This window comes from Molossus molossus, unplaced genomic scaffold (genome assembly GCF_014108415.1).
Source record: "Molossus molossus isolate mMolMol1 unplaced genomic scaffold, mMolMol1.p scaffold_m16_p_11, whole genome shotgun sequence".
Classification (NCBI taxonomy): Eukaryota; Metazoa; Chordata; class Mammalia; order Chiroptera; family Molossidae; genus Molossus; species Molossus molossus.
In genome coordinates this window covers 27,478,472-27,499,107 of record NW_023425346.1, presented here as the reverse complement: position 1 = coordinate 27,499,107, position 20,636 = coordinate 27,478,472, and the positions used below count along the sequence as shown (strand labels likewise).

Genomic DNA, 20,636 nt, shown 5'->3' with positions numbered 1-20,636 from the left:
TTACAGTTGAAATTTGTATTGAAATAATTATACATTCACATGCAGTTATAAGAAATACAAATGGTACTATTTTTGATATTCTGTTCTTGTCCCACAGGTCCCTGAGGTTCAGTTCTCTTCTATTTCTTTTTTTCTTTCTAGTTTTCTCTGTTGTTACATTGGGTAAATTCTGTTGCTCTCACAATCACTGATTCTATTGTCTGCAGTATCCTCTCTACTAGTGACCCCTTCCAGGGAGTTTTTATTTATTTATTTCTGTTCTTGTATTTTTAGTATTATTATTTCCGTATGATACTTGCCAAGATGGAGCACTTTAAAACCTGGATGTAAGCTTCCTGGCCATCAGGGTAAAACAGGAAACAAGAATCGCACGCCTTCCTCTCGGAGAGGCAGAAACACAACAGTTCTCAGGGATAGAGAGTTTCCTAGATAGACCCTGGGAGAAGTTTCTAACAATAAGAGGTGGACTACAGGAGTAGCTCTCAGGATAGAGAACTAGCAAGCAGTTTTGAATGTATTTCTACACATCCCTTGGAGTGAAATATTATAATCCTAAAGAAAATCTAAATGATTAGTTGGTTGCAAATTACAGCCCCAATCACCACATTCAACAGGGAGATTATTACAGAGGGAAATAGAAAGGCAATAATGCACTGGGGAGAGGAAAGAGTTGTTTCAATGAACCTCCCAGATCTGAGAGGAAGTAATTACATTATGATGGTTTAAAATATGTGGAATGGTGGCTGCCGCTTAAGTAACATCTCAAGGGTGGGGAAGACCCAATTCGTCTTAATTAAGACACTTCATGGCCTACCAGTTCTTTGAGGCATGGGTGTCTACAGCTTCCTGGCCAGAGCTGCAGAGGAAGAGAGCTTACTGGCAAGTTAGACAGCTGAATGAAATTACTGTGTGCAGTATCCAGGGAGAGTAGAAATCATTGTTGAAGAGAAACAACCTGGGGGGTCTGAGCTTTTAGCAATGGGGAGATTTAAAAAGAAATCATATTGTGAAACCTAATGGAAACAAAGTGATTTGTTGAATATGGTTTTTCCTGGGTGGCCTTCTGGGTGGAACGAGTGGGAAGATTTGATTGGGGAGAAGGTCATTAGGTTACAGTCTGAATACACTACTTGGAAACCAAGCAAGGATCCTTCTCAGAGCGTTGAGTCTGGACGATGATGTCAAAAGTTGGAGAAACCATAAAATGCATGAGAATGAAAGGGGCAAGGGTGGAAATTGGTGGCATTGAGAGAACTTTCATCCCAGAGAATGGGCAAATGGGAGAATAGGGGACAGTTGTAGGGAAAACACAGGAGGTAAGAAAAGAGGGACATAGCTGATGCTCTAAGATGAAATGACCTGTGAAAAGTCACCTAGAAATGGTACCTTATTGGAACTATTGTTGTTAAAAAATATGGTCAGGTAAAAGGGATAACTTAAAAACGCCATATGCATAAATGAAGAAATTGTGGAGTGGAACAGGCTTTAGGAAGGAAACTGAATACAAGAACACAGACCTCTCAAAAGAAGTAAGGTAGAAGATCTAGAGCCCTAACAGACTTTGCATTTTGAAAGGCATCTCTCCCTCTGCTAAAAGGAAAATGAGAATAATGAATATGCAGATGGCAGGAAACCCTGATATGCATAAATTAGAATTTTATTTTTCTATAACTTAGTTTCTCTGCAATGGACCATTTCAATATGGTGATAGAAAGCCAGGCAGTTCAAGATTCTCTGTCTTCCATGTTCCTGGTCCCATTCCTCACCGGCTACTGGTGAGAGACCCCTTTGCTTCTGTATGCCAGCTGTTCTGTGCTTCTTCCATGGCATTCACAGAAAATATGGTTTTCTGTAATGCCTACCACAGCTCAAGAATCTCTTGCAAATGTCTCCAGTACTGTCTGCCTAGACACATACAATCAGACACTCACTCTCTGGAGTCCTAGATCTTCCACAGTCTTCTGACCCAGGAAGCATAGTGCATGGCCTCTGGGATTCTCAGAGTTCTGTTCTTCTCAGCTCTTCTCCATCAGCCCTTCATGTTTCTTATCTAGAGGTGGAATAGTGACATCGGATAGGAAGGGTGTACTATAGTCTCATGGCATTTTTCTTAACTACTTGTATCTATCTGAAATCCTCACCACTTCTACAAAGGTTTTTGCTTCCGTGATCAACTATGAATACTGCCCCTCTTTTTGGTCATGGTTGGGGGCGAGGGGACTTTTCCCCATCCCTTCCCTAAAGCAATGAATATAAAACATCTTAGCGTCTTGAATGTGTTGGAGGTGGAGGAGAGGGTGGAATGAATTGATTAAATTTCTAAAATATTAAAATACCACAAATATCAAAGATGAAGAGAATGAGAAAAAACCACAGTGAATAGGCTTAGTCTGGTCAACTGTAAGTAAATGATGGAGGGGAGGGCCAGTAGAGTCAGAGAAAGAGGGGCAGTAGTGTGGGTGGGGAGGGAAGTTGAGAAGTTGGTGGCTAAGAAGACTATCGGCTGAAGTCTTTCTGAAGCCCCATTTAAGAAGCAGAAGTAGGAGAGAAACCAAAGCTGTTGCTGTCGGGGCATGTAGTAGAGTAGAGGAAACATGTATGGTCCTAGACAGGACAGTAGAGAAGTAAATGATGACAGCTAACCCAGGTGGTAGAGAGAAGTCTTACGTTTTTGAGTAAGAAACACATCCCTGAATTTGGAGGTAGAGGAAGTACAGTGCAGGTTAGCAGGGTGCCAGAAAAGGGAAGAAGTCTGAAATCATGGCATTGGAGAGGTCATAATTCCATATTACTTTTCCATATTCTTATTGTGATCTCTTGTCTAATGGGTTTTAATCTCCTGTAATGAGAATCTAAGGAATGAATGTTCATAACTTGATGGCATGGGAATGAAACCAGGGAATGAAGGTACCAGCTCTCTTTTTCTTTTCATTATATGTCAAAAGAAGGAAGGAAAACAGTAAAAAACCATATAGAAGAAAAAAATATGAGTTTGGAGTGATGAGGCATGATGTCGAATGCAGACTTGAATTCTACCGTGTGATCTTGAATCAAGGAATAATTTATTTGTATGACCCTTGGTTGAGAGACTTAAGTAAGATTAGGATCAGATGCCTGACATGGACTCTTGAACTTCGTAGGAGATCTATAAATATCATTCATTTTTCCAACACCTTTATTTATTCAGTGAATATTTTAGACCAGCTAATTGTGTGCCACAGATAATGTATTAGTCAGCAAAGGCCACAATATGCTACTATAATGAAGACCCCCCCGCCCCCCAAAAAATCTCAGTTACTTAAACACAACAAAACTCTACTTCTCTCACTAATTCAAAGTCTGCTGCATGTTTAGATAGTTTTGCAGGGCAATTCTCCTCTATGTAGTAATCCAGACTGACTCATTCTTTGAAGCTAACCATCTCAGGTTAAAATAAGACTTCTGGAAGGATCCCTGCACCAGAGAGTACTATCCAGAACTGCTCTTAGTGACACCTAGAAGTGACACACATCCATCAGCTTGCAATTCACTCGTCAGAACTAGTCCTGTGGCCTCCCCTACTTCAAGAGGATGAATGTGGAGTCTTCTTTTGCCAGAAATGAGAAAATAACCAGATATTGATGAATACAAGCAATGTCTGCCACTCCTTGGCAAGCCACATTGCCACTCCTTGGCAAGCCACTGGGTACTTAGTCATGAACAAAACAGACATCATTTATCTTTCTCTCATGGAGCTCTCAGTCCAGAGAGGATGCTGCTAGGAAAGCTATGGCATCTGTATAGAGCCAGGTTTCTGCCCAGGCAAGGCAAGAAACCAAACCAAAGAGCCTGCGTTCAATACGTATGAAGTTGTGTGGGAAATAGGAAAGGGCAACAGTTGAATGTAAGTGACGAGTATGGAGAACTTAGAAATCCTCAATAAATATTTACTGAATGAATGTTAAGTGAGGAATAGGAAGACATTTAGCTCTAAAAAACTAAATGGGAAAGGCAACAGAGAGAGAACAGATATAGAAGAAAAAAAAACACATGGAAACAGTTTATGCTTTTCAAATGTTCTGAATAATATTTGGGAATAAAAGCTGTTCTTGCTATATCTGCTGCTTCCAGTAAGCCTGAAATATTTCCATGCTGGGCTCTTCTGCCATAGTTGGGCTGTGGAGGGATGAGTTCCCAGCCAGACTGTTTCATTCTTACCTAGTCAAGAAGTAGGAATTGTTGGGAAGCCTGGATTCTGACTCATCTCCTATAATGTTTTATGATGAATCAGGCTTAGTGGGTGGGCAGCTGTCGAATGTGGAGGGGTCAGAGGAAACAAGGAATTATACTACTGTAAATGCTGAAAATGTTACAGAGTTAAGCAAAAATCCTGTGAATACCATTTTATGGCAGAATGTTAGAAAGAGATGGTTCCAGGCCATCCGGTGTGGCTCAGTGGTTGAGCATTGACCCATACACCACAAGGTCGCTGGTTCGAGTCCCAGTCAGGGCACATGCCCAGGTTGTGGGCCTGATCCCCAGTGGGGAGGGCATGCAGGAGGCGGCCAATCGATGTTCTCTCTCATCAGTGTTTCTATCTCTCTCTCCTTCTGCCTTTTTCTCTCTCTAAAATCAATAAAGTGGTTCCTTAAAACATTACAATGATTTATATTTTTGATGTTTGTTAAAAATGATAGAAAACATGTGGAAAAAAAAGAATTATTTATAATATAACCCCTAGAGATAAACCTTGTTAATATTTTGGTATAGTTCATCCCAAACTTTTTTCTAGTCATACACATTCATTTGTCTTACAAAACAGAGCATACAATAAATACTTCTCACCCTGCCCAGTTTGGCTCAGCAACTGAAGCGTAGGCCTGTGGACCAGAGAGTCCCGCTAGGGGCATGTACCAAATAAATAAATAAATAAATAAATAAATAAATACTTCTCTGTCCCTTCCCTTTTTTTAAAAGAGTATTTCCTTATTATGTTTCCATGTCAAGAAATATCATTTTACAACATTATTTTTAATGGCTATATGGTTTTGCATTATATGTATGCATCTAAATATATTTCTTTATCATCTGATTAGGTTGTTTACAGGTGGTCACCATTATAAATAATGCTGTTAATGAAAGTGCTCTGGCTGCATTTCTGTGCACCTCTTTAATTATTTCATAGGGTAACTTTTCTAAATTGGAATTATTGGGGCAAAAATTATATACATTTTAAGGCTTAATTATGTACATTACCACTAGTATTTCAATTTACATTCCTACCAGCAGTGGATGAGAGCAGAAGAATGTTTAGGGAGCCCGTAAGTGTACAAAGTGTTCATAGAGAATTGAATATATTATAAATGTGTGTTTAATCTTGACAGCTATTGGCAGACAGGGTCACTCAATATATTTCTAAGTCTCCCATCTTATATTTAATGCTTTATGCTAAAACCATAAGTATAAGAGCTTCACATTAGACTTCTTAGAAAGGATGTTAAGACAGTTTCACATATTCTGCTAAATGGGTTCATTGACATCATGGGTGCTGGCATAAGATCCGTGATGATCCATTGGGTATCTGGAATGAGTGGACAAAAAATACTGAGCTCTGCCTATATCCATGCCTGGATGTGTGGCTGTGGCTAAACATTTGTGTGCATCTTTAATGGTTGTCTGAATGATGGGCAATTCCCACTTTTCTAGAGAGAAAATTTTAAAAACTTTCAGTTAAATTGACTATGGGACATAGAAGAAATAGTCAGGTGTCTACTTATGTAGTCTACTAATTTAGACATAAACAATTCTTTAACGAATGTGTCATGTAGAATGTTTTTAGGAGTTTTACTCTGACACCCCTCCAGTGGACTCTTGACCTCAGAAAGGGCCACCTTTCCAGGCGGCCGGCATGTGTCCATCGCCTGCCATTTGGAATTCAGACGGAGCGACGTGAGGGGCAGAACTTGGGAAACAGTGTGTGACGCTAGCGCTGGAAACCTTCTCCCGAGCCATAAAAACCCACTTACTACTCGTGGTCTTCAGGAGCCACTGTCGCTTTCCTTGGTGACCTCTAAAATACTTGTTTTTGACAGCATCCCACTCTGAATTGTTAGGTCATGTCTCTCCAAATAATTCCTAACCCAGTACTGCGTTCAAGTCCTTTGCTTCCTTTTTCAACCAATGCTAAAACTCTCACCAGTGGGGGCTATTTCAGGTTCGCACCGCTTACCTGAACAGGTCTGTGTTCAAAAGAAAGTAATTGCGCGAGTGCCTGAGATTATGAGAAACTTTTTAAGGACTTCAGTATAAAAGGATTCTTTTTCTCAGACTTTTTTCCTCAGGGATAATTTTGGAGAAGAACAATTTCACCTTACATGTGTCCATGTATTATAGTTTAAACCAAAAGAGAGGAGATTCATACAAATCTCCTTTGTGTTCTTATGCAAAGTAACTATTGAATATCAAAGCTTTTGCCCACCAACAAAAAATACCTTAAAAATACAGTAGGATTGTAATGTGTTTATCTCGCATAGAAACGCTGAAAATATAGGTTCATAAAGCCTGCTGCTTTGAAAGCATATTGGAATTGCCTAAGAAGTATAGCTTCTATGCCATTAAACCTCCTCCCAACCCCAAACCACATCTACTTTTACTTTAATACAAAACAAACAAACAGAACACCAGCAGGAAATATTTAGAATAGATGTTCTCTTGGGAATCCATAGCCCAAATTTTTGGAACTCAAAATGAAAAATTTAGAGAACTAAGTGGCTAAATTTCCCAATAGTGTTACTCCCTCTTCAAGATATATTGTTATATTGTTTTCTCTAAGTATTTCCAAGAGAATCAGACTAAAAGAACATATTACAGATTAAGTGGTAACTATTTGATTGATATGGTCGGAGGCAGCAAATGGCGTTCTGTTTACATGCTGACTGTTTGGGGTCTTTGTTCGTGCCCACAGCAGTGATGTATGAGAACTGTCCAAAACTCCACTGTGGTACATGTATGTGATCCGCACCATCTTAACAAGAGAAGAGCACTTTGCCATTGCATTCTTTACTATTTGAAGTAAATAAAACAGAGAGATATAGAGCGTAAACTGTTACTGAATTCTAATTCCATAAGAATTTGCAGTTCCATGAAATTAGAAATGCCATTTTAAAATGTTAATCAGAAGATGCATTTATTTCAGTTCTTGATACTGAAAATGTTGACTGAATTGTGAATTAATATATTTAGGGTTGCAGATGTCATTTTTCATGAGATTTCCTGAATGATGTAATTTTCATATTTTATATCACAGTTTGATCAATTTACAGATTTATTTTTACATAATTAGTTAGTAAATGAGAAATTCAATTGCTGATATATAACTATTTCTCTGGAATAGAAAAAATAAGTTAAAATTCTGAATTACAAATAAAAAACAAATATTTTGAAGACATCTGGTCCACATCTGTCTGAAATAAGATAATTTCAAACAGTGTAATTAAATGCAAGAAATACTAGAATATTCACACCTAGAATGTAAGAAATAACTCCATTTTAATGTGATTCCTTGAATTAGTGATTTTTTTTAGTGTCCTTTAGCCTCTCATTCTGTCATTATGAAGAAGACTGACAAGCTAAACAAACAAAAATAATTCATATTTTTCAAAACCTCTGTGAAATGAAAAAATTATCTTTAATTTTACTACTCTTTTATATGTTGACTAACCTTCACTTCTAAGTTAATACTCAGTGGATTTAGACTCAGGCCTAACCCCTTTTGGTGTATTTATAATTCTCCATTCAATTATTTAAAATGAGAAATTAGTGAGAGAGTCTCTAATCTCGCTTTCTAAAACCGTGTGTTCCTTGTGGGCTCAGCAAACGTGAGAAGGAGGTATTCATACTCGTGGAAATGAAAAGCATCTTTGGTACATTCTCGTGATCAGTAGAGAACCATCCTTTGAAGACTGGTCTTTTCTTTTGTTAAGAACCTGTGTCGAGTGGAAAATTAACCATTTTAGGGGCAAGGAAACTACACTAGCCTTTCTGTAGGCTAAAAAATGTGGAAAACATGATAGAGTTTTTCTTTAATGAAAGGCTGCAGACCCTTAAGACTGGGTGTTGATACATGACAGAGAAATAATACTTAGGGAAAAACTCCATGCTGATGCTACAATGTAAGGTGATGGGGCATCTCTGCTTGGACGCCAGAGGCTCTCCTGAGTAACGATGGACCACGGAAGGAACTGATACTGTGAGAAGTGAAAACACCTCTCCTGACACATACCCTCAGGTATCACAAGTTATATTTTGTGTGTTTTTTCCAGGGAGCATGATAAAGATCCGGAGAGTTTTTTCAAGGTATTAATGCATCTTAAGGACTTGGGACTCGATTTCCACGTATCTGTCCTTGGAGAAACCTTCACAGATGTCCCAGGTATCTAGTTCGAATTGTCTCATGTATTTTTATAGATGACATAAGCTCTACAACTGAAGTATTAATTTCCATGTTTCCCTTTGTTAAAATAATCAAGATGAGCACTGTTAACCAAAAGAGTATACAATAACATTAAAGTGGGATTCAATTAAAAAAATACTTAAGTAAGCAGTCTTTGATTTAAGTTGAGAACGTGAAGTCATCTCTTTTATCAAAAATAGTTTATACAATGCATCTAGATGTAAATACAAAATACTGCTTTAGGCATCATAACACTTAAGGAAAGAGGAAATTCGTAATTGGATATACAACCTCTCACCTCTGGGGTCACTGGCTTGAATCCTGCTCACAGTGGTAATGGCTGACACACATTACCATCTGTTAGGTGGCCTGTGTAAAGCATTTTGGCATCAAACTTGTAATATAGAGGAGACCACAGCTCATATTATTGTTGTCATTGGTCCATATATATTTATTGAACTTGAGAAAACTAGCAAAAATTCTAAGCACATAAGTGTTCGTATTTATAAGTTTTGGATGTTTGGCCTTTTTTTTTAACTCCAAATATACAGACAACAAGATCACAAATAACCTTTACCGTCGTGCATTGTGACTATTAAAGACCACGTAAAGTTACCTTCACTTAGCAAGTGCGTCTTGATTCTGGTTCAGCGGTAGGAACTGCACTCAGCCAGTACCTCCCTAGCCTCATCTGATAGGGCTCATCTTCTGCTTTCTGGGCTTATGGACACCAGCCTTTCTTGAGGTAGACCTTTGGACTTTTGCCTGTTTGTTTCTATTTTATCCTTTTGATCTTAGCTCAGAGGTATTTTTTTTAACATGAAGCTTTATCATGGTCTCATGGCACCTTATACTTTTGCTCCATGGTGCTTACCTTAGTTTGTAATCTTATAATTGTGTGTAATTTTTTACTTCATCACACACACACACACACACACACACACACACGCGCGCGCGCGTGCGCACATACACACACACACACACACGTGCACGCATACACACACTAGAATGTAGGTGCTTCAAGGACCGGATCACCGGGATTCATCTCTCTTGTTCTTTGCTATATCCCAAAGCCAAGTGCAGTGTCTGGCACGGTTCTGGAACTTAGTGAATATTTGTTGGGTAAATGGGTAAAAAATAATATGAACACCCTGCCCTCAAGCAATTTATAGTTTTGTTGGAGAAGGAACACTTGTGCATAGCACAGGAAACAGAGAATAAAATGTAAAACAATATAATTATATGTTAGTACTGACATATGAGATTTAGAGTGGAATGTTCATTGAGTAGCCAAAGGATTAGAATATTCTAGAAGTGGAAACAACATGAACAAAGCATATAGAAGCAAACGTTTTAGATATTGCATTTAAAGGAGAGAACAATCCCCGTGATTAGTGCCGTGAGGTCACTCATCTAAGGAGGAGACTCAACAGGCAGGCCTGGTGAGTAAGATGTACCTTCCTTAGGTAGGGCAGGGCCCGGGTAGGGAGGATCTGGATGCACACACTAGATTAGGCAAAGGGAGCAATGTGGAGCCTAGATCTTGAACAGGGAAGAAACACGATGGCACTTGTGTCTTAGGGAAGCGAATCTAGCAGTGCCACGCCGGCAGAACCATATAAGCCTCGATGGTGGTCGTCCACGTGTGACTGAGATATGGCTAAGACAGAGACGCTCAAGGAAAACACGAAAAGTAATTTGGTTGATGGATGGCTATAAAGCAGGAAGGAAGGCCCGTCCAGTGTGGCTCAGTGGTTGAGCATCGACCCATGCACCAAGAGGTCGCCGGTTCGATTTGGTCAGGACGCATGCCCAGGTTGTGGGCCTGATCCCCAGTGGGGGGCCTGGAGGAGGCAGCCAGTGAGTGTTCTCTCTCATTGATGTTTCCCTCTCTTTCTCCCTTCCTCTCTAAAATCAATAAAGAAAAAAGATTTTTAAAAAAAAAGAAGGAAGAAAAAATCAGCTCATTTGCAGAACTGCCAAGTTCAGTTTTATTTGTGCCAGTTGTGAGGTGTGCGCATGGACTGAGAAGGTGGCTGGAGCTGTCCCGCGGTACAAGGCCGCTGAGCCAGTTGTACGGCCGCCACCACAGACAAGGGGGGTTGACTCCAAGGCCGTGTTCTCGCGCCACAGCCTCCCCTCCCACACTTCACAGCGAGCTGCTTAGAGCAGCGTGAGGGGTTGAAAGTGAGGCAGGGAACCGTCCAAGCCCAAGCACTGGCGCGTAGTAATGACAGGCCCATCTTATGCTCACTTTGGCTTCACTTCAACACATACTTACTGAGCACCCCGGAAGGGAGATTCCATGGCGAGCAGGACCCGGTCTCTACCCTCAGGAACCTCTGCCTCGGGGAGACACCTCTATAGCTAGCAGGTCCCTAGGCTGCTGTGAAGTAATGACGAAGTGAACGCCGGGCCGCCCATGGAGAGGGCCATTGTGTTGTCCATGCACATGCTTCTGTTAACACCTGTCTCACTGGGGCTTCCTTCTGCCTTATGGTCCGTCTCTGTCATCTCACATATACAAGGACTCTCTCTATGGCTCCAGCACCTTGCTCCATAGGAGCAGCCCGAGGAGCCTCACGCCTGTCCAGGCTGTGCTTGCAGAGGGCTTCGCTCCCAGCGTTTATGGGCCATGCTGTGTAACTTCATCCTTGTCACCATCCTGGTTTATCCAGTACACCCTATTCCAGGCATGGTTCTAAGCCTTGTTCTCCATTTTTCTCAGGTGGAGACATTGAGGCACAGAGAAATTAAACAGGGTCACACAGCTGGGTAGTATGTTAACCACTGTGACCCGGCAATTTCTCTAAGTGTAAACATTTAATTTGTTTCCCCAAGTCACCACCCACCACTCCACAAAAAGGTCGCCTAGCAGGCGCACATTCTTTGCCTGCTCTCTCTTCTAGGAGCTACATTAGCTGATCTAAAACCCAGATCATAAAACCAATTTACTGTCAGCCAGAAGAATCATTCTCAATGCTGTTAACATTTGTAAGGAAGTGGTTTTCTTGTAAATACTTGCAATAATGATTATTATGCTATTAATTGCTACTATTTATTGAGAGTAAGTCACATTAATTGCATTGCCTGTGAGTCAAATGTTTCTCCTTCACATACAAGCATACATGTATGGAAAAGACAAGAAACATATGGCTGAAAGACCATTAATTACTTTTTTTTTTTTTTATTGAGATATGATTTACATATGACAGTGTGTGAGTTTAAGGTGTACAACTTGTTCATTTGATACATTCCTGTGTCACAGTGTGACTGATTACCACCATAGCTTCAGCTTGGACATCTATCACATCATCTCGTTTTTGTGGGGAGAACATTAAAGATCTAGTCTCTTAGAGATTTTTGCAGTATATAATACAGTACTGTTGACTATGATCACTGTTAGATCTGCGGAATTCATTCTTCTAGCTGAAAGTTTGCACGTTGATGACTCTTTATCCAACTTCATTCTTCTCCCCGCCCCACAGAGCTCCCAGGGAGAGCGGCCCCTCGGAGTGATGTCCTCGGTGCCAGGGAGTCCCACTGCTCTTTTTGAGGAAGCGAACAATCCCCATTGATTTTTTTCTGAACATGTTAGAACTGTAATAGAGCAGCTTTGTAGAGTCTCCACGCTGTTGATTATTTTTAAGTACGTTTTAAGGATTTTTAAATTATGTTGTGAGGTCTTTATCCTCCTGTTTCTGAAAAGTGAGGTCGATTCAGAATATTGATTCTAGGTTTTAGCTACATCGTTTCTAGCTCCTTGGTGTCATTCTCTCACTTGACAGAGAGGAGAGAGACCTAGGACCGTGACGGTTCAGTTCTCACAGCTGGGCAGGAGGGAGCGGTCGGGGGGCAGGAGGGAGCGGTCGGGGGGCAGGAGGGAGCGGTCCGGGGGGGCAGGAGGGAGCGGTCCGGGGGGGCAGGAGGGAGCAGTCGGTCGGGGGGCAGGAGGGAGCGGTCCGGGGGGCAGGAGGGAGCGGTCCGGGGGGCGGAGGGAGCGGTCCGGGGGCAGGAGGGAGCGGTCCGGGGGGCAGGAGGGAGCGGTCGGGGGGGCAGGAGGGAGCGGTCCGGGGGGCAGGAGGGAGCGGTCCGGGGGGGCAGGAGGGAGCGGTCCGGGGGGGCAGGAGGGAGCGGTCCGGGGGGCGGAGGGAGCGGTCCGGGGGGCAGGAGGGAGCGGTCCGGGGGGGCAGGAGGGAGCGGTCCGGGGGGGCAGGAGGGGAGCGGTCCGGGGGGCAGGAGGGAGCGGTCCGGGGGGCGAGGGAGCGGTCCGGGGGGCAGGAGGGAGCGGTCCGGGGGGCAGGAGGGAGCGGTCCGGGGGGCAGGAGGGAGCGGTCCGGGGGGCAGGAGGGAGCGGTCCGGGGGGCGGAGGGAGCGGTCCGGGGGGCGGAGGGAGCGGTCGGGGGGCAGGAGGGAGCGGTCCGGGGGGCGGAGGGAGCGGTCCGGGGGGCGGAGGGAGCGGTCCGGGGGGCGGAGGGAGCGGTCCGGGGGCAGGAGGGAGCGGTCCGGGGGGCAGGAGGGAGCGGTCCGGGGGGCAGGAGCACCCGGAGTCGGTCTCACGCCGGCTCATTCCTGTGCGTTCAGCACACGTGGTCTTAAAGATCTGCTTCGCACCAAGCACTGAGCGAGACGTTTCGGATGAAAAGGTGGAGAAAGCCGATGTGTTCTGTCATGTCGGCCACACGTGGTCCCGCTCCAGTTCTTCATTCCTCACTTACTGGAGTGTTGATTTTAGACGTTAGAACCGGCATCGCTCGAACTCTTAACGTGCCGGGCGCTGCTGGGAGCCCTGTGTGCTGCTCTCTCCTCACCGGAGCCCGCGAGGGCACCACTGCGGTGACCACTTGATCGCCGAGGGAAGCAAGGAGCAGGGAGGGTGATTCACTTGCTGGCACCTCTCAGTCCGCCCCAGTGCCATCGCCCAGCCGGTGTGGACGTCTGCCAAGTCACCCATGGTTTACAAGGAAGAAAGCAGGAGGTGATAAAGGTGGGGGATCCCTGGCCACCCATGTGAAAGCGTTTCCTACCGAAGTTTACAAAACAAACCACCACAGAACTTCAGATGAACTGAAATGAATTCCTAAATGTCTTGCTTTTTAGATATTAAAGTGAACTCCACTTTTTTTTTCTACATGGAATCATCACAAGAAGGGTCTCAAGGAACAATGTGAAGTGGAAAGTTATCCCATATAATACGTGGCATATAGTTAATGTTCAATAAATATTATTTGAATGACTGAATGAAAGAATGAGATTGGTGTAATAGAATACTATAATTTATATGCCATATCAGGTATATAGAAACCTACAATGAGATGATTTCCAAATACTCGACAGTTAGGGAATGAAAATAGAGGACCTTAGACTTAAGAAGTTCTAAGTGGTTTTATATTACATTTCCTGTTTTAATATAGGTGACCTTGATTTAACATAAATCTGTTTTTCAGTCTCTTTCTCATCTGTCAGCTCCTGCATCAGTCAGAATAAACTGAGTTATGCTCGGCTAACAGATAACCTTAAAATCTCAGTGGCTTAAAACACGGAGGATTTATTTCCCGTTCATGCCATATGTGTATTGCAGGTGGGCAGTGCTATTCTCCTGGCATGGTCACTCGGGGACCCAAGCCTCCGGAGAGACCCGAGCTAGCACCAGCTCAGACATGGCCAGTTGCCATGCTGGATGGAAGAGAAAGCTTGGAGGGTCTCCCATGGGCCATTCAGTGCTCTGGCCTACATGTAACACAGGGCTCCACTCAACTCATTGGCCGGAACTTGTTACAAGACACAGCCCAACCATAAGGGGGGCCAGGAAATTCAATCCTGCTCTGAGCCCAAAATTGGGGAAGCAGAAATATTTGGTCAGCTACACCACTGACCACAATAGTTCTTTAATATGCATTACGATCTGTGGCTCATTAGAGAGAAAAACAAGCTTCTCCGAGATGCCTGCCTTAGTCTGGAGGAGTCTATCCTGGGTGAGTAAAGAACTCGTAATAAATGTTAAAGTATGGCCTGCAGTCTTTTTGCTAGAGACAACCCAGCTGGTGTCTGAAGACACTTCTAGCAACCGAGTCCCATTAGGCAGAGCAGGAGCAGAGTCATGTTGGTCTCTGTGGGAATGGAGTTAATTATCACTTACTGGTGACGTGGCATTTTGGACAGCTTATGGTGTCAATCAGGAGCAGTTTTGCCCTCCACCCCCAGGGGACATTTGGCAATATCCAGAGACGTTTCGTAGTTACCACTGTGGGGGGGAGGGTGTTACTGGCATGTAGTGGGGAGAGGCCAGGGATGTTGCTTACACATCCTACACTGCATGGGACACCCCCACAGCAAAGAGCTATCCCACCTAAAATGTCAGCAATGCCAAGATTGAGAAACCGACTTACAGGAACTGAGTCAGAAGATCAGGTTTGGAACCGGGTCCTGTAGCTTTCTAGGTCCACCTCAGTCAGTCCTTCTGCAGTGCCAAGCAGGAGGTGGGAAAGAAGAATAAAACTACCTGCACTGTCCACCGTGAGCTAATGAGGACTTCTGCACAGTTAGAGAATTTGGAGGAAGTGCTTTCTAAGCGACCGTGCAGGTTTTATTGTGAGTCTCCTGTACTGAGAGTTTGTCTATGGGCTGAGTCTTTAATGCATCTTAGATCCAAGGCAGACGTTAACGACGCTAAACCTTGAAAGTTGATTCTTGCCATTACTTTAATTACTTTAAACCCAGAAAATTAAAAAGTCATTCTGCTACATAAAGCATCCATCAGACTCCATGTTTCAAATGAGCCAAGAGCTGAGAAGCTCCTCAATGCAAATATTTTCCTTCTGGTCAGTTCTCATGACAAGGTCACATTGTTAGCCCTTGAGATGGTTTTAAAAAAAAAAAAAAAGCAAATGCTTAAGATATCAAATCAATGGAATGTGTTTGTATACTTAATAATTTCCCACAAATGATAATTCTAAACAAAATATTTTTTCTGTGAAGAGCCAGAACCTTACGTCAGGGTCCTTCTGTCCCTGCCGCAGGCCTGGTGGGAGAACTGGTTCTCGCTGTGGGCCGGGGTGGGGGCAGAAGGGTTGAAGGAAAGTAAAAGCCTGAACTGCAGCTTTGGCAGACAGAAGTCCTTCTGGTTCACCTTTAATTTGAGGTTAAGAACAGTATGTGGAAGGCTTCTGGTTAGTATCTGGCATGACAATGGTTATTACTGTGAACTTGGCATATTCCTGATCCTTAGCTCTGGAGTCAAATGTTGGATAATTATATAACGTTTTCCTCCCCTCCCATCTCCCTCTTCACTCAGCCCCCAGCTACACTCTCATTTTCAGCCGAGCAGCTACACTAAGGTGGAAATGCTAGAAACGTTCTAAGAACCCAACCAAGTAACTTATAAAGGTATAACGTTTTGCTACAAGGGGAGCTCAGCAGAAAGAAAGCTATTAATATATTGATCAATGTTGAATTATAATATGAAATAAATGTACCAGTAAGATTGAATAAACTTATTCACTATAAACCATACCATTCCCCAAACCAATTCTCTTTCCTTTAATTTTTTTTTTGTTTTTAAATGTATTGCTCTCGCCCTGGCCAGTTTGGCTCAGCAGTTAGAGCGTCGGCCTGTGGACCAGAGAGTCCCAGGTTCAGTTCCCGCTAAGGGCACGTATCTCGGTTGTGGTTTGTCCCTGGCCCTGGTTGGGTCGTGTGGGTGATGACCACTCGATGTATCTCTCTCACGTTGCTGTTTCTCTCTCTCTCTTCCTCCCTCTCTCCCTCCTGCTCTATCTGAAGATAAATGCAAAGATGTCCTTGAGTAAGGATTAAAAAAATAAATAAAAAGTATTGCTCTCTACTCATTCCCCAAACAGAAGTATTGACTGAGTTCCTGTTGTGGTCTGGCACATGGTCCCACCCCTCTAGAATCTTATTGTCTGGGAAGCAAAATATGTTTTTATAATCATATTTCATTATACCATACCCTTGTTTATATTGTAACATTTTCAAATAATTTTGAATACTTTGTTTCATAACCCTTACAGCAATCTAGTGACTAGGTAAACAATTAACATTCACAATTTACAGCTACAGAAATTATTTCTATTGGCCCCATTTAAGTAGCATGGAACTGAGATGGATTCTCAGTAGACAAAACCACCTTAGAACTAAGCTTAGAAATAAGCATATCATCACTTTTCTAAGAATGTGATGGGGGAGGTCAATTTCCCAAGAATCTGATTTAAAACTGAAGTTTTCTCTCTCCCAGTCCTTTGCTGGAGAAAACAAAAATATAATGGGAAAGTAAGGAAGATTCAAATAAATGTAGACATATGCTCCTGACAGGAAAAAAATATACACTGTAATAGAAATGACATTATCTCTTAAGATAATTTATGAATTTAACAAAATTCCAATTAAGGTACCAAAATATTAACTTTATATATCTGCACACAGTTGTTCTAAAATTCATACTAAATAAATAGGTAAATGGGCAGGGTATCAAAGAAATCACTTACAAAGGCATAGTGAAGAAAAGCATGCCCTACCAGAGTCAGAGCATGTGAGAAGGGATAACTTTTAAAGGAGTACTTTACACATTCAAACACATGAATGTAGAAAAATGAACAAAGATAGAAAATTCACAAATAAACCCAACTTGTTTGTAAACTTTATATCCAACAAATTTAGGAAAACAAAATTGAATACACTTATTTCAGCTCTGAAATAAAGTAAATTTCAATGCAAACAAGACGTTGAGTAAAATAAAGAACTTCTGTGCAAAAAAGACAACAAAACAAAAAAATTCGTATGGGAAATTGAGTGTGCATTTTAAACTTGATAATAAAGGTTTGCAGAGCATGAACATTCTGTAAGTGCAGTGACGTACTGAACTCTTGTTCTGTGCCCAGCCCCTCGTTTTGCATCACAGCGTCCTCTCAGTAGGTACAGTTGCCTTCCCCTACACGCAGATGAACACGCTAAGGCTTGAGTTAAATACCTTACAAAAATCACACAGAGAGATTATACCTGAAGATACAGATACTAAATCACATTTTAGCGGAAAAAAACTTTAATGTTTCTAGTAATGAAATAAGTGTAAATACAAAGAATTTATAAACTAAGAGTTGCGTTGTCCAAAGCAGTAAAAGGAAAGGCACGTCCTAACTGAGACTGACCAACTCACGGGGAAACATGCCCGCGTGGCCGTGGCAAGGGAACTCTCATTCCTGAGCCGCGTGGGTCGCTCCACCTTCTCTTTGACTCAGTAATTTTGCATCAGAGAATGGACCCCTTGGAAATAATGCCCATGTTGCCTCCTTCCCAGTCATTGCCCTTATGTTCTGGGACCTTGAATCCTACAACAGGTTCAGTCTCCAGGCCTTTGGACACTGTGATATTCAATTTACCCACTGACTGCTAGCAGTCTTCTTTCAAAACCCAGACCACCCACGAGGAGAATCCCAACAGTATAACAATACTAATAAGAATGTGTCTCAGAGACGTTCTGCAGGATGAACTTAAATTTCCTTTGTAGCAAACGAGGTTCTTTCAACCCTGACCCCAACCTAATCCCTCATGAATTCGTTTTCTCTGCCCTTTTCTGAATATGTCTGTGCATTTCCTTGTATTTCCTCCAGGTATTATATTATTTCTAGTTTAAATTTGTCTGCCCATCTCCACATAGCCGCAGGCACACCCTTTCCATCTTCTGGCGAAATCCCAACTTCAGCTGTGCTTCTTGTCCTGTACCCTGCCTTTCCCTTCCCTTCTCTTCCCCCTTTCCTCATTGCTCACAGCACCTCAGTTGTAAGCTTGTATCACTCTGGACCGTGATCCACGGTCACTGTGCTGCCGCGAGGGACCATGGTGTAACCGAACGGAAGACACGTGGGTGAACAGAACGACTTCTGAAACAGAGGCGCTACACACAGCAGGACTCAGGGATGCTCCCAGTTGGCGGGACAAGCTCCCCGGGCCCAGACCTCATCGATACCCCTGACAAGGCGACGTTCCCACTCAATGCCTGAGAAGCTCTTTTCCTTTCTCAGGAAAAGCTTATTAACTCTGCCGCTCCTCTTGCCTCCCCGATGCACTGGAAACAACTGACTCCCATTCCCAGCGTTTCCCGGGAGAGTTGGTCTTTTCTCCACACTGGCTCGCAGGTGCTCCCCCCCCTCCCCCCAGGACTAAGCTTTGGGCCTGCTTGAAGTCGCTTCCTGGAGCTTCTGTAAGTGGAACGTGTATCTTTTCTGCTGAAACCAGAAGAGTCAGAGCAACACTCAAAGCAAGACCATTTCATCCGTCCTACTGGGGAGGACCAGGGAGCTAATGTGTTCTGGAATACAACTCCCAGAACATCTCTCAAGAAATTGTTCTCAGGAGTTGCAACGATGGAAACATTACCGAGGAAAAATGCTCTTTCATTTTCATAAGCTGTCCTGGAAGTTTATGGGAAATGTGCACTTGGGAATGACACAGAGAAATAGATAAACTAATTAAATAATGAATGAGAAAAGGTCAAGACATTGATACACCAATAGGAAATTAGAACCAGATCCTAGTTTTAAAAGCCTGAGAATGTAGAAGTGACGGTGGGTTGATAGATAGGAGGTTGGAGAATGTGGCTGCTCGACATGGCTTCGCCATTTTATCTTTTTAATTCCGCTAGTTGTGTGTGGTCGTGATTTGGAGTGTGGTATAGTCAAAATAATATTTGCCCCAATGAGGGGCTTGGGCGAGGGCCTGCCTGTTTTACAGATTCGTGTTTCCTGCTGTGTCCATGGGAACCGCCGTCTGGCAGAAAGCAGACAACAGGGGGTGAATATCTAAATCCAGCTCGTGAGCTTCTCCAGCTAGGTCTCCCCCTGCCACAACTGCTACACGTGTGACATGGAAACCATCACAGATACATGGCACGGTGGGGTGGGCACATCCGGAATTTCGAAGGCTTCGGGTCTGGCTGCAGCCCTGCCGCTCATTAGCCATGTCACCTCCTGTAGCCTGAGCTTACTCATCCCTAAAATATCATCTGAAAGAGGTTAGAGCCAGAAAGGACCTTGGCAATTAGGGCTCTTATAAAATGGGGTGCACATTCTCACCCCCAAAGGGATCTCACAGTGACACTTTCTGAAATTTGGATTGTGAAAACAGCACGTATGATAACCATGCTTTTTCAAACCAGTTTATTCCTTACCATTCCGACGCCTGTCAGCTCTGCCCATTGCAGCCCCCAGCCTCAGGCAGCGGAGGGACATCGCTCTAGACCAGTCACAGTCCGTCCAGCCAGCCTTGTGCTCTGCCTGGAGCTGCCCACCGCTCCCCCTGTAAGCCTTTGCTAACTTAAACTTCCGAAAGATGAGCTCCAGGTGTCTCCCCTTCTGCTCTCCTGCAATTATCAACCTAAGGACACCTCCCTGGTCTGCATTTCTCCGTGTGGTCGGAACTACCTTCCTAGCCTCACTTCCATCCTCATACAGGAGTACCCTGGCGGGGGCCTAGATTGCTGTGTTCCCTGAAGAAAGCTCCTATGTCATCTGTTACCCAGAGCCCCTCTCTCCTCCTCTGCCCCCCCGAGCGCAGCCTGTCCTCTAAGTCTCATCTCGGCCATGTTCCCTGACCTCTAACGCAGAGATGCTGTCTCCTTTGAATGTCCCTGGGAGTTTGTTTCTACTTAGCTCTGTATTTGTTAAACATCGTTGACAGAGGTTCTTGAGGATGGTGACTCTGTCTCAAACAGTCTTGTGTGACCCAGAGATCCTGAGGCAGCAGCGTTTCCGAGCTTCGCATCGTGACCCACACCGAGATGTGCACACCGAGATGTGCGTTGCCGGGCCCCTGGTACACCCGAGCGTGGGCATGTTTAAACTGAAACAGAGCTCCGAACATGATGCATGTTCTGATTTACATTTGATGCTCTCTGCTGTCTGCTTTTTTTTTTCTGTTCTATTTTCTTTCTTTTAATACTGGTCTAAATGGATTTCACAGCTTTTAGTCATAGTCGTAAACAACACATAATATAGCTCATGGCACACAGTAGGTGTACTGTTATATGTTCGATTAAATTGGCCTTCTGCCAAAATCATAGAAATATTACTGATCTGTGAATACATTCAGTCAATATTGATGTTTATTTAGGTTTTAATTTCATGAAAAATATCGTACATGCTCAGAGTAGTGCTGTTTTGTTTATTTTACACGAGCCAACTGACCTAAGAAA

General features: G+C 43.2%; 1 protein-coding gene across 13 annotated transcripts in view; it reads left to right on the top strand.

Annotated features, from left to right (window-relative positions):
- GTDC1 (glycosyltransferase like domain containing 1) overlaps positions 1–20,636 on the top strand; it is a 355,459-nt gene that overhangs the window by 320,897 nt on the left and 13,926 nt on the right. For all 13 annotated transcript variants that reach the window (XM_036253415.1, XM_036253419.1, XM_036253421.1 and 10 more), the window contains one exon: positions 8,301–8,410. In XM_036253415.1, coding sequence (XP_036109308.1) covers positions 8,301–8,410 — 110 coding nt within the window. The remainder of the gene's footprint in view (positions 1–8,300; positions 8,411–20,636) is intronic.